The 14,644-nt window shown below is 40.6% G+C and overlaps 2 protein-coding genes across 2 annotated transcripts; one reads left to right on the top strand and one right to left on the bottom strand.

Annotated features, from left to right (window-relative positions):
• Nucleotides 1–998: 998 nt before the first annotated feature.
• On the bottom strand, nt 999–7,236 carry ttl (tubulin tyrosine ligase). The gene is made up of 7 exons (XM_036574046.1): nt 6,520–7,236; nt 4,957–5,035; nt 4,451–4,683; nt 3,673–3,808; nt 3,302–3,571; nt 2,977–3,120; nt 999–2,391 (listed from the first exon to the last, which is right to left on the bottom strand). The coding sequence occupies exons 1-7, from the start codon at nt 6,692–6,694 to the stop codon at nt 2,208–2,210; spliced, it is 1,221 nt and encodes a 406-aa protein (XP_036429939.1). The 5' UTR covers nt 6,695–7,236; the 3' UTR covers nt 999–2,207.
• A 122-nt stretch (nt 7,237–7,358) lies between these two features.
• fignl1 (fidgetin-like 1) lies at nt 7,359–10,542 on the top strand. Its single transcript, XM_036574045.1, has 2 exons — nt 7,359–7,592; nt 8,298–10,542. Exon 2 carries the CDS (start codon nt 8,315–8,317, stop codon nt 10,307–10,309), a length of 1,995 nt encoding a protein of 664 aa, XP_036429938.1. The 5' UTR covers nt 7,359–7,592; nt 8,298–8,314; the 3' UTR covers nt 10,310–10,542.
• Nucleotides 10,543–14,644: the final 4,102 nt, after the last annotated feature.

The raw sequence follows: 14,644 nt of genomic DNA, 5'->3' as shown, positions 1-14,644 counted from the left end.
AAACAACAAAGAACATCCTTCACTATTTCAGTGTATAGTCTTCTCAAGACATTTCCATGTTACAGTTATTATAAGGCACCTTTTCCCTTTCATGGAAAGAATTATGAATTAAATTATAAATTGTTAGGTGAAAAGGTGGTAATACTGATATAGCCTAAAGCATCTGAGCAGTTCCCAAATAATTTGTAGTGATCCAACACTGATATGACTGCAGAAACTAAATGTTTAAATATGTGTGGCTCCCTTTGTAAATGGTCATTATACATTCTCTACACATTTCTTTCAACTTTTCAGTCCATTCTTCATTCTTTCCTTCTAAAAACCTTAGCAGGATCTACCAAATTAGCATACCCACTGCAACGTGCCAGGACTACAACACCACATCAAAGGTATTCCTTCGAGCTCTTCTCATTTACTCTACATGTTGAGCAGTGGCTTATGATCTAATCCCACAATGATCAGAACAGAGAGAGAGAGGGGGAGCGTAATGAAACAATGCTACAGTTAAGCCTGTTTTAAGGTTCAAAGTGGGGAACCTTGTTGTCATGTACACTAAACAAAACTGAATCCTTACCATAAATCCCCCATGCTAAATAAAGATGCAACATGCTGACCCAGTGGCTCTCAATGTCCAATACACTCTCATGAAGGCCACTACCTCTGAGTCATAACAAAACAAAATAATCGGCGGCAAAAGTGACATCTTCCTGGGAGGCAAATAAACACAGAAAATAAACACTCAAAAGCATGAGGACTGATCTAGAGAAAAGAAACCAAAACTGATCAAGGTTTTCCAGCTACAACAGATCTTACATCACATGCAAGTTTATAAAAATAGGCATTTAACAAAAGATATGAAAATGCTGTTACTAGTTATGTACTATACATATATATATAATGCTTTTACTTCATCATGCGCTGCTTCCACAAATGAAAAAAAAAAAAATCAGTTTTACTCATTTACAGGGAGATATGAATGTTTGAAAAGCATGACAGGGAAGTTTTTAAAAGTGATCAGATCATGAGGAGAATTAACTGTCCTGTCTCATGTTTATTACCATGGAGGTAGAATTAAAATGTGATGGATCATGAACATTATAAAATACAAATACAGTTAATCAGCTACCTACTCTAATAGACTTCAGCTATTTTAATAAGAGACTGTCAGTTTTGGGTGATAAAACACATAAAACAATATGAATGGGTGTGGATGGCTATAAATAATGAGCTAAATCTAAAGCACACTGCAATATACACACTACATACTTTTCTAAACTTGCAATACACGTTAGTGCTTTGTCACTGTAAATGTCTTTCTGAACCTAAAGAGATAGTAATATAAAATGACAAAATTTGTTACACACTATAGTAGCAATAAGATAAACATACATAAGCTCTGGCTTACCAACAGTAAGACTAGTTACAGAGGCCAAATCTGCCTTCTTCAAAAGCCAAATCAGGAATCCCTGAAACAATAAGACTGAATCATCAGCATGTACGTTTACAGTGCTCTGTCTTAGCAGTCTCAGAGTTATGTTTCAGAAATTCCTGCTTTGTGCTGAATGGGAAGCAGTTGTGTGGATATGTAAGGCACTAAAAATCACAGGAACTAAATTCAAACCCATCCTACATCATATCAAGGTGCCATGGACAGCCCTGAGGAATCTTGCTGAAATTGCTGAGCATAAATAAGTTAAACCTTGGCTATGTGGAAAAAAACCCACACTCAAATCCCTACAACTATCCATGTGTTATCACCTCAGTCTTCATCTTCTACTACAACTCCCTTGTGAGCAAACCTAAGTATATCGCTGGGGCCCTGACAATAGTAGCCTGTCAGGCTAGGGAACATAAGCTGCTAGACCTATCATTATACTGTGGGCCGACAAACAGATATTGTGTGCGCTGCTATGTTGCAAATGTGCAGACTTATCTTTTACTTCAAATACTCACGCTGACCGCACTGGTCGTGTTTTCACAAATGACAAAACTGACAGACAGAGGAGCATTTCGCTTGATTTGTTACATGAAAGAGTGCAAATTTATATCACCCACCACTCCATCTACACATTATGTCCCTCCTCAGCTGTAGACAGCTCAAGATTCAAGGTAGCCCATCAGGACAGGTCAAAGATCGTCCTTGAGGAAACCACTGGCAGCACGTGCTTTGGAGGGAAGGAGCTCCACAGGGATACAGAACCCTGTGCTTACAGTTTAATGAAAGGGCCAAACTGCTGTGGTGCTCTGAGTTTTGGTGAGGAGCATGAGCTGGAGGAGAGAGACGGAGAGGTGGAGAATGGTGGCGAGGAGGAGAGGGCATCTGCGTTTAGAGAGAATACGGTGGAAATGGCCACATCCACAATACCTTGACAAAGCTCTGGGTAGAGTTTCCTAAAGAAAAGAGGAAAACAACTGTTAATAATGCTCAGAGATTTGAGGAACATTACTCATCATGATTCACACATTCCTGTTCAAGAGGAAGAGCAGGATGAACAATTCTATAAAACAGTTCAACTGTGGAAATCACCCATGTAGGAATAACCCTCTCCATGAGAACAGCATAGTTAATTTGAAACTCACATAGAGAAACAGATTTATGATTTGTCTATAAACTTCAAAAGGAACAATTACTGAGAATGTCTATTCTCAGTAAACAGCCCACTGGAACAGAAGTCTGAATAAACCAGCAGTTCTCATTAAGAAGAAGAACTTTCAAGTTTCAAGAATCCATATAATTCAGTCAAAATCTGGAAAAAAGCTGTTTGGAAAGTCTAGAAACAAGCATGTTCTCAGATGAGTAACTTATAAGTAGGTCACACAACACTGGCAAACCTGGGGGCATGAAAAATATTTCAGTAAGTCACAGCAAGGGAAACTTAGATTTTCAACAGTAAACAAACCTAGGAGCATAAAGCAAGACATAATTCAGGGTTCAAGGAAAAAGAGTTGAGACATTTTAGTGTCCAAAGTACTGACTGTGCACAGGCGGGTGCTCCGTTGATCTCGATCAGCCACACTTTAAAGTTCTCGTCTAGCATGAAGTCAAAGCCAAAGAGCTGAAAGCTCTGGTAGGACAGGTGCTTGGTGCTGATGGCTGGCTCAATGCACATGAGGCAACTCCTATTAAAACAGGAGAACATCCAGAAATTCACTGAAGTAAAATACTGTACAATAATTGTCTAAAATTTGGCTTAGCTCTAACAACTGTACCATTTCTGTGATATAATGTTCTCTTTCTCTGATAGATGTCTGAAGCTGGCCTAATCAAGCAGGCGACTGCTGTGTTTGGTACCTGTCATACCTTATTATCTGCTTGATTTGAGGTAAGATGGATGTCTCCATGGTAACATTGTGAACACTCAGCAGGTACTGTCTGAACTCATCAAAGAACATCTCGTTGCCCTCCTCGTAGCGTCCATAGTTCTGAGAGTGCTCCTTCTGGATGCAGTGATTGGTGAGGTGGCTGGTCATGTCCTGAAGGTCAGTGCTATTGTATGGCTCTGAGGATGTCCTCAGCACACCCTCGCGGTACAGGTAGATGTTGTACTGATGGTCAACAAGCACCCAGCTCCTTAAAACAAAGGATTAGTAGACCAAGGGTCTAGTTTACTGTATTAGGTTTCAAACCACACCACAATAGGTATACAGAGTTATAGTTATAGTTTATCTTACCTTATATCAAATTTGCGATGACCTGGTTCCAAAAGCAGTGGCCTCTCAAGGTACTTCTGAATGACATGAACCTGTCCCTGATTATCAATGAACTCAAGCAACTGAGTTGCATCATGAGATATTAATATTCCAGCCCCTAAGCAAACAAAAAAAAATGTACAATTATGATGGTCATCCTCACTGCCACACCAAAAAGCTGTTAAATTAGGCAAGGGTTCTGTATAATTTGCAGACAATTTCATATAAAATGAACTACTTGAGCAAAAATTGTAGATGCATGCTCAACCAACTTTTCTTCTGTAATCAATGGTATTAATAGGGAGTCTTTAATGCAGTAACAGTCTCTACTCTTCTGGGAAGGCTTTACACAAGATATTGTAACATTGCTCTTCCATTATAAAAGCTGTGTGCACAAATGAATGTCTGTCTCAGTAATGGGTGCACCTTAAATTAGCTGAACTCACTAATTAGAACTCTTTGAAAGGGTGTCTGTCCAATGACATACACATACGTGCAAATACAATGTACGTACATCACCAGACATCAAACTGCACAAGGCCACAGCACTGCAGAGTTACACAGAGCTAAACACACATGAACCAACACATAAGGGACTTTACATTTTTATATATTTGAAACTGTTAACACACAGAAACACTCAACTATAGTGCTGTGGCCTTGCAGAGCTGTGACACCATGACAAGCTGACAGGCACTCCAACCTTTTCTCTTGAAAAAGAGCTTTTCTATCAACTGGCCTATTGACATAATCCAGTCACCTTTTGCTCCAGCAGATGATTTAGCAATCCACACTGTTCCCTCCCCGTTTTCCTTTTTGGTGTTATAGGAGACGAGGAAGACCTCACGCTCATCTGTCTTGGGGTTGTTCTTCAGGTGGCTGATTCCATTGGTGGCAGGAGCCACAGGAGTGTTGAGATTGGTCGGATATATAATATATGACTCGGGGAACCAGTTACAGGAGTCTTTCAGCTCTGGACTAGTCTTTATTAACCTATTGGGCAAAAATAATCAATCAGTCTCAGTGAAAGGTCTAAAATCTAGCTAAAATGTAGCTGTTATACACACACATATACACAAAAAGAAACAGAAATCACCCAACAGCACAACATAATGATAACTTGAGCCCAGCTATGACATTACATCAACTATTAACTGCAATGAAAAAATAGTAAGCAATACACAATTAAATGAATTACATGAAAATATCTATATACGTGGTGAGGAAAAAATCAAAAGAACCTTAATTTAAAAGCAGAATACATACTTTACTAGAGATGCTTTGCGACACAGCTTGTCAGCCCCTCTGTAATAGTTCACTAGTTGCATAAGTCCTGGCTCATGACCTGTGGAAGACATAGTGGTAATTACTTTGAAAAAGCTAACATTACATATATTTTTTAAACTGCAGAAGGCTGACTGGGTCTGCTGATGAATTATTCACTTGTTTCATCAACAGACAGTCATACATCAACATGTGTCACAAAGTTTAAGTATAACATAAGACAAGCCAAGAATAGCTCAGGATGCTGAATATTCAGAGCAGCATCATAACATACATTCAGCTATATAAGCTGGACAAAATAAAAGAAACACTTGGCAAATAGTGGACATGGGTTGATGTGGGTTCACTGGCTTTGGTTTTGGAATTATGTTTTATCTTGGAACTTTATTGCATACATTTTCTTGGGAACAAAATCATTTTCTTTTAAAAATAAAACTTTACCCATGATCACGCATTCTGACATAATGGGTTAATTTGGTGCTCTCTATTTTTCTCACTCAAGAAAAGAATTAGAAAACAGCAAATAAGAACAACTCAGTCCTTGCATTCTTCAGTTTGAGTATATGTTTTCACTAGCTTTCGAAATTGTGGTTGAGACTGGACTTTTAAAGTTTTTTTTAGTTCTGTTACCACATTTTAAGGACGCTGTTCAATATATGCACCTCCTTGTTTTTACGCTCATTGTCCATTTCATCAGCTCCACTTACTATATAGGTGCACTTTGTAGTTCTAAAATTACAGACTGTAGTCCATCTGTTTCTCTACATACTTTGTTAGCCCCCTTTTACCCTGTCCTTCAGTGGTCAGGACCCCCTTGGACCCTCACACAGCAGGTACTATTTGGGTGGTGGATCATTCTCGGCACTGCAGTAACACTGATGTAGTGTTGGTGTGTTAGTGTGTGTTGTGCTGGTATGAGTGGATCAGACACAGCAGTGCTGCTGGAGTTTTAAACACCTCAGTGTCACTGCTGGACTAAGAATACTCCACCAACCAAAAACATCCAGCCAACAGTGTCCTGTGGGCAGCATCCTGTGACCACTGACGAAGGACTAGAGGATGACCAACCCAAACTGTGCAGCAGCAGATGAGCTAACGTCTCTGACTTTACATCTACAAGGTGGACTGACAAGGTAGGCGTGTCTAATAGAGTGGGCAGTGAGTGGACACAGTGTTTAAAAACTCCAGCAGCACTGCTGTGTCTGATCCACTCGTACCAGTGCAACACACACTAATACACCAACACTACATCAGTGTTACTGCAGTGCTGAGAATGATCCACCACCCAAACAGTATCTACTCTGTGAGGGTCCAAGGGGGGTTCTGACCACTGCAGAACATGGTAAAAGGGGGTTAACAAAGTATGCAGAGAAACAGATGGACTACAGTCTGTAATTGTAGAACTACAAAGTGCACCTATATAGTAAGTGGAGCTGATAAAATGGACAATGAGCGTAGAAACAAGGAGGTGGTCATAATGTTATGCCTGATCGGTGTATATACACTATCAAAAATATGCTGGGAAGCCACTGGTTTTCTGTTTACCTAGTCGACCAAAGGGCAGCCGGTTCCGCTCTCCCAGCATCAAGTTGAATCGAGGATTATCCCTTTTCAGTCGTTTCCATTTCCCAGTAGCGATGAGGATTTTGGAGACTTCAGCATAGACGCTGCTGTTGTCATCTCTCAGAACAAATGTGTACATTGGCGTGACGTTGTTCATAATGGGCAGCTGCTGTAGTGAACTAGCTAGCTAACACACGGAGGCTGAAAAGTAACGGTCCCCTGCCCCGCCTGCCCCGGCCTTACCCACTTACCCCACTAGCCTGACTAGCCTGATAGCTAACCGGCTAACGTTATCTGTCCCCCAACAAAGTAGTCGGAGACTGGAAGTACATGATTTCTGGGAAGAAGAGGATTGCTTTTTTCCCTCAAGTAAGTTATGGCAAGCTAACTCCAAAGTCGTCTTAAATAACCGACTGAATGTTAGCTAGTTAACAAACAACTGAACATAAAACTCCTCCGACAGCCCCGAGTGACTGCAGAGACCCTGCGGATCCTGAATATAAGGGTGTGACTCCGTGGCTCCGCTTCCAAATTCTCCAGAGGAGGATGGCTTTGCTCTGAATGTGTATGAAAAGCTAACGTGGAGGGCAGCTAGCAAGCTAGCAATCCTACTCGCTTCCCGTGACTGTCTTCGTGTTTGAGGTCTGTCAGCGAAACACAGAGGCGGTTTCCGCGCCTGGACGAGAGCCTTGAATTTAGATTCCCTTAGACGCTGGCTAAGCAAAGCGGTTGTTCCCAGTTACCAGTCTAGACATCCCCGGGACCTCTTTATCCTATCCATACTGTCATGATCTGACGTATGAGTCGCAGGCATGGATTATCCTAGACGCAAACATGCGCCGCATGGGCTTCTGGTTGTTGTAGTTTTTGTAGTTTTCTGCCGAGTGACCTTTTACACCACACGGTGGCAGCAAGACTCCGAGAGCAGCGGGAGGAAGAGGCGGCGCTGAGGCGGCGGGAAGTTCGGTGGAAGTTGTTTGTATCTTCATGTGTGAGGCTGGAATATGATACACATCACTAAATTATAAACCCCAAGACGTACATAAGTTTCTGAGGTAAGCTGTTATTTGTCCCGTGCATGGGGAAATGTAAACAGGAGACAAGTACTGCTGAGGAGAAACTTGAGAAACTATTCGTCCTACAACTCAACCAACTAGCAATACAGCTAGCAGGCTAGATATTCACCACAAGCTTCATGATTAGCATGTCCACTCCGTAGTTCATGAGGGACTTTTATCATTTATTTACAGCTAATTCCATATTTACACGGTGTAATTACATCTTTACACAATGTTTCAATCGCCGTTTCAATTCCATTTTTAATTTGTGGTTGTGTTATGATCATGAATGACCAGGTTGTAGAGAACTAAAATGCTTATTTTAATGCTTTGTAGCTAGCGTTACATGCGGTACATTACATATAAAGCACAATTTAAGCAGGCGTAACATTACCCAAAGCAAAATTATAGCTTAAAGCGGCAATGCTGTTAAAAAATGCTTCCCTCTTGAAAAATTAATCTTACAAAAAATAAATAAATAAATAAATAAATAAAAAAAGAATACAGTAATGTCTGATTGCAAAGCTGCAACTGCAATGACTTGTGTTATTTAAGAGATAACACAAGTAATTATTCTATGTTTTTGTAAGTTGTCATAGTTTGGTGCCTCTATTTGTCTAGAAAGCTCTAAGTAGTGTGGCCACTCTTCTAACCCAATTCTTACCCAATTTTTAATTGATCCTGTGACCACTCCTTAAACAGACTGGAGCACGCCAGGCATGAGCAGCGCACACATTGGCGAGTGGCAGAGGAGGTCCTTTGACATTTCATCTGGCACATATACACCTGAACAGACGGCCGATGCTTATCGGGCACACATCCTGTCCATTCAGTATGCATGGGCGAGTGCTGAGCTCTCTCCAGCCGGAGCTGCCAGCCTGCTCAGGACCTACTCTGAGCGATACGCTTCCGTCCTGGACTCAGACGACCAGCGCACAGGGCTCAACAACTACGCTGACAGCGCCCTTCACCTGGCCCGCAATCAGAGGAACCACAGTGACAAATGGGAGTCGTCCCTAACGACTGAAAATGTGTTCAGCCTGCCGTGCGTACAGAGGATGATGCAAGCCAGGTCAGAGTTCCCTGTGGATCCAGCCGATGTTGACATCATTGTTGGAGGAGAGGTCAGCAAGAGTGAGGGCAGAAGTAACACTGACTGTGTTTCTGCCAGTGGATTAAAATCAGAGCATCACTTGACTGTGTGTCTTCCCAGTGCTGAGTTGGCAAGTGCAGTGAGTAACTCTGTGAGTAGTGCTGCAGAGAAGGCTAGAAGCTGGGAGGGAGCACAAACTGGCCTTCCTTCTGCCCATAATATCCCAAGAGGTCAAGCAGGGGTCACACCTCTCTTTGGTCATAATACTCGTAATTCCCCTATCAACTCAAGTTCTTTTCCACAGTCCAGCTTTGGTAACACAAGCACGTCCAGTGCTAACAATCACCAGTCTGTGTTCTTCTCATCTACAAATTCCTCCAAAAGGAAGAACTTTTACAGTTCAGGAACTGAAAGCAACAGAGGCCCATTTCCAAACCAAGGAGGGCAAGAACTTGGAGGTGGTGGACGGAGAAGGGAGGAGGGTCCGGGCACTAATTTTAAAACAGCACGAGAGCAGCTTATTGTTGACCAGCAGAAAAAGCATTCTCAACAGGGCCAGCGGGGCCCATCAGCTAATGTGGGCACCATAACAAAAAAATGCCTCGGGGCAAACCGGTCACGGGGAGCCTACTCCAAATTTGTCTCACCCATGCCAAGGCAGGAGGAGGAAGGCAGTGCAAGGGATGACCCACCACAAGACGCCCAGCCCATTGACGAGCGACTAAAGAACTTTGAGCCCAAGATAATTGAACTGATCATGAGTGAAATTATGGACCATGGCCCACCTGTGGCATGGGATGATATTGCTGGGCTTGAGTTTGCCAAAGCCACCATTAAAGAGATTGTAGTGTGGCCCATGCTGAGGCCAGATATTTTCACTGGTCTCAGAGGTCCACCTAAGGGGATCCTCCTTTTTGGGCCTCCAGGCACAGGCAAAACACTCATAGGCAAGTGCATAGCCTGCCAGTCTGGAGCCACATTCTTCAGCATCAGTGCTTCCTCACTCACATCAAAGTGGGTGGGGGAGGGGGAGAAGATGGTGAGAGCACTCTTTGCTATTGCCCGATGCCATCAACCAGCAGTCATTTTCATAGACGAGATTGATTCCCTACTTTCTCAGCGCACGGACGGAGAGCATGACTCATCTCGCCGTATTAAGACAGAGTTCCTTGTTCAGCTAGATGGAGCTGCCACCTCCTCTGAGGATCGTATCTTGGTGGTGGGAGCCACAAATCGGCCACAGGAAATTGATGAAGCTGCCCGCCGTCGCCTTGCCAAACGACTCTACATCCCACTTCCAGAGGCTGCCGCTCGTCTGCAGATAGTGACCAACCTGATGTCACGGGAGAAGAGCCAGTTGGGAGCTGAGGAGCTTGAGAACATAGTGTTAGGCACGGAGGGGTTTTCAGGGGCCGACATGACACAGCTCTGCCGTGAGGCAGCACTTGGCCCAATCCGCAGCATCCAGCTCAGTGACATCGCCACTATCACACCTGAGCAGGTGCGTCCTATACGTTACTGTGACTTCCAAGAAGCTCTTAAGACTGTACGCCCCAGCGTGTCTACAAAAGACCTTGAACTTTATGAGGAGTGGAACAAGACTTTCGGCTGTGGTCGATAATCAATAAGCCTTGCACTGGGTGGTTTTGTCGGTTTAATGTTGTTGAAGGTAATGTGGAGCGGTGTCTGCAGGCTGTATCTGCTTTAATGTTGTAAAGTTAATAGGTGACTGTTTCAAAAATCTCCTGAACCATTTTATTGTTGTGTTCCATTGTTCTTTGTGACACAACACGGTTATCGTTTGTCTCTGCTGTAACATGATGAAAAATAAATAAATGTATTTGTTAAATTTGACTTTATTCTATGTTATTTAGTATATTTAATATTTTATATATATATTACTTTTAGCATTTGCCTGATATCACAATTCTGTTAGTGAGTTATATTTTAAAACAGTTGAACTCTAATTAAAGCGTAAAGATTAGAAATTTTTTTTTTTGTTTGTTTTGTGTAGATGTTTATGCTGTCACACACCACTCATACTGGTAAGGAACAGGTGGTGGAGCAGTTGGACCTGAATTTGAGAGAGTTATATACACTTGTTAACATTTAATTGGGATCAGGGCACTGTATTAGACTTTTTTCCCTGTTCTAAGAACATAGGGTCTTGTTCACCAGTATCGTTCTGAATTTTTTGAGTTTCTTCTTAAAAAGATAAGAAAAAATCTACATCAGATTCATGACGTGTTCTTAAACTGCAGAATTGTTCACACCTTTGTGCTTTTGAGTGTGTGTAGATTCTATTCTTACCTAAGAACAAAACCCAAATAAGAAAACATTGGTGAATGTCAGAATTGCCATAAAACCTGCATAAGTGGGTTTTAAGAAGAGATTTCTTCTTAAGAGCGGTTGGTGAATGAGACCTATAGTTCCTAGGACCATGCCATTTAGAGTATCTAGTACTATGCAACTTACTGCTATGCTATTTAATTCTAAATGGCAGTTCGAAGTTCTAAATGCGCTCTGTAGTTAATCTCAGAATCGGTAACGAGAAGACACAGACGTTTTTTTTTATTATTGCTTTTTTCATTTCTGTTCCTAGAAAATTAAGTGGAGCAACAGCATCTTCCTAGTAATACAGAGGAAAGTTCATGATAAAAGGGAAGAAGGATATCTGTGCATGTTGTTTCCTTTTGACTGTATTATCAAATGATAGAGGTGAGTTCAGTGTGTTGACCTCTGATGGTATTCCCTTTGTATGCACTGATATTTTACCAGTTATCATTCGACACTAGTCTCGTTCAGTTCAGGGCTAACTCTCCTGTTCTGCTCTGTCTTTGTATGTGGATCTGACAGGGGAAGTTGGGCAATGTTGCAGGCATTCTGTTTTCATGATAAGAGTTGCCCACAGGCTAACTCTTGCACTGCTCTTCCTGTTCTGGCTATGACCATGTGGTCTGGGACTGCACTGGGCAAATCGGAGAAAAAAAGATTTTGTATTTAGGATGGGATTTTCACGCCTCATATTCCTTACCCCCCCACCTGTGCTCTGGACTACAAACAGCAAAGTACACAGCCTCACTTGGTTCCTAGTATCAGTCTCATGTCCCATGATCTGGATAGTTTTGTGTTTTCCTTAGTCTAGCACACCTGATTATAATCATCATCTGATGAAGCATTTGCTGGTCTGGTATGTTAAGAGTACACAAAAAAACAAAAATGCAGAGCATTACAAAGAGAAGACATTAAACTGATGAACTCATAAAGGGAAGCAGAGCAGTTGAGGGAAAAAGAGAATCCTTCCCAAACGTATGACTTAAATTTTTATATATAAAAAAGTTAAGTCAGGGGTTTGTGATGGATTCTCTTTGAGAGGCACTGTTATATACAAGTGTGCATGCATTATTGTTTTGTATTTTTCCCCTCTACTGTTCTGCTTCCCTTCATGAGTGGTGGTTGTAAATGGATGGTTGTGGGAATTTGAGCTTCTTCATATGTTCTAGGATGTTAACACTCTTGTTAGCTCATCGACGTTTGCACAAGCAGTTTTGAAGACATCCCAGAAATTGTGTAGATGGTAATCAAGTTCTTCAGTTGCTACAGTGAACTGTGTGCAAATTAGTTTCCTAATTGGTCACAGGCTCAAACGTTTTCATTTCTTATAAGTGAGTAATAACTATGATCAGAATTCCCTGTGGGTGAACAAAGTGGGGCTTGTTATTCATCCTTTACTGTGATCTAGAACTGCTTCAGAATTTTCCCCTTTTAGTCAGAGTTAACATTATATATAGCACTATGTAAAAGTCTTAAGCATCTGAGAAAATTATATGTAAAACGGTTTATCTTGGCAGTAAGGTTTTACTTGTAAAAACAAAGCCCTAACATAAGAATAAAAACAAATGAACAGTACTTCGTGATTTGATGTATCAATGTGTTAGATTAAACATTTCCAATCAGATGTGCTGCTGGTAGAATGTAGCTAATCCATGCAGTGGAGGGAGTGTGCCAAGAAATCAGGAACCAAGCCTGTGTTCTTCTAACTGTATGCTTCTAACAAATATCATTTAAAAAAATCTTTTTTTCTCACTGGCAAAACACACTTACTGCTGATTGTTTTACCCAATATTCTTGGGTGCCTAAAACTTTTGCACAGTACTGTATATTTAAAATGTTATGGCCAATAGCTTGTCAGAGGACCATTTTTGGACCAATTGTTTCTGATTCCCAATATTTGCCCCCTTTGCTTTGACCTGGTTACAAATTATGTCTAACTGTTAAGTGAAATGGGAAGTGTTGAGTTTATTGCACTGTAAGACACAGCCTGCTTTTTTTCCCCCCGAAGCCCAGATTTGAGTTTCACCCACTATTCAATGCGTCAGGCAGTTCCTTATCCCATGTTGCTGACCGTCAGAAGGAGAACTACATAGCCTGGTACTTTCTATGTAATGTCCTAAATCATTGTATTTAGTGATCCTTGTTTTTTACCACACGTGGAAAGATCACTGAATTTCCTGTAGAAATCGCCTTAAATGACTTAATAAACCAAGCCACTACTTTTGAAATAAGCTGTGTTCTGTATGGATTCTGTAAGAGAAAATCTGGGGATTATTTTTGGAATATCCTGGTATATATATATATATATATATATATATATATATATATATATATATATATATATATATATATATATATATATATATATATATCCAGGTGTATATATTTGCTCTTGGAGCAAATTTATGTAAAAAGCGTTTACAAAAGAAAGTGCCATCAGGGAAGATACTGTGTGTAGTTTACTAGAATCTCTGGATATACTCTTTAAGTCATGACTCATTAAGTGATGATATACGGGGGTGTAGGTGTGAGGTTGAAAAGTGTTTTTGTGCTCTGTTGTGGCCACAGATGGTTTGAGTAATAGAGTTTGCTGGTCCAGTGATGGGGAGAACATTACCCCTGCCAAACCACAAAGCAGCTCTAATCACATGAATTTAACACTAATATCTTATTTTCATTGTATATATATTTCTAGTTGTTTACTCTGAAACATTTTTTTCTGTAATTGTTAAAGGAGATTTTTTTCAGAAAGTGTTGGGTAGTGCTCACGGCAATATTAAGCCCATCATGTTTCTTTTCTCTTCTGTTGTACCACTCATGACTGCCAAACATAATGGCAATTGTTGGGAGGTAAAAACAAGTGTCTTCATTTATAATGCAACAGAGAAAGTTGGATAACATTGGCATATTTATTTGCCCAAGAGGTAGGCCTTCCTGGCCTAAGCAAAGCTGTAAGTAAGGCCAGGTATTTATATCATCCAACTAAGATTTGTCTAAATGCTGGCATGAAACTGCAAAAACTGCTACTTTGTAGTATGTTACAAATCTGCTGTCTGTAAATATCTAATTAGATCAGCTTACAAAATATATATATATATATATATATATATATATATATCATATACATATATATATATATATATTTATCCATTCTTCAATTGTGACCATTTGAAATTTGTTCTGAAGAATAAAATCAAACATTGTCATAAACATGGCATGTCAAGATGGTGTAGTACCTGCTAGTCTGTGGAGAAAGTTTTGTAAGGATTCACACACCAAGATCAACAATGACTATTGAGCATTTGAGCATAACTGGGTAGCTTTTTTTTTCTTGTCTTTGTTCACAAAAAAGTCTCACAACACAGCAGTGAACTCAAATCTCTAAAATATCTTAGGGCTGAGATGAAAAAGTATGGCTGATCTGTAAACTCCTGGAGTGCTGTTGCCAGACATAGCAACACTGATTATAGATTGTACTCACATGAAATGAACCAGTCATGTAATTTTTATGAAACAATCTTAGAAAAACTGGAAGCCCATGAAAAAAGGCTTTCATTTATTTTTGATCTTTTTTGTCAAGTCGGTTAATGAATATTTCAGGGTCATGTGGTTGGCTACAGTG

Source organism: Colossoma macropomum, unplaced genomic scaffold (assembly GCF_904425465.1).
Source record: "Colossoma macropomum unplaced genomic scaffold, Colossoma_macropomum, whole genome shotgun sequence".
NCBI classification, from domain to species: Eukaryota; Metazoa; Chordata; class Actinopteri; order Characiformes; family Serrasalmidae; genus Colossoma; species Colossoma macropomum.
Note: the sequence above shows the minus strand (reverse complement) of the source record. Positions and strands in the feature narration are given on the sequence as shown.

Excerpts from the sequence above, each read along its gene's own strand:
- ttl (XM_036574046.1), bottom strand. The coding sequence starts at position 6,694 with ATGAACAACGTCACGCCAATGTACACATTTGTTCTGAGAGATGACAAC. Across the intron at positions 5,036-6,519 it reads GCTGCCCTTTGGTCGACTAG|GTCATGAGCCAGGACTTATG; the intron begins GTAAACAGAAAA and ends TGTCTTCCACAG. Across the intron at positions 3,572-3,672 it reads CATCGCAAATTTGATATAAG|GAGCTGGGTGCTTGTTGACC; the intron begins GTAAGATAAACT and ends CTTTGTTTTAAG.
- fignl1 (XM_036574045.1), top strand. The coding sequence starts at position 8,315 with ATGAGCAGCGCACACATTGGCGAGTGGCAGAGGAGGTCCTTTGACATT.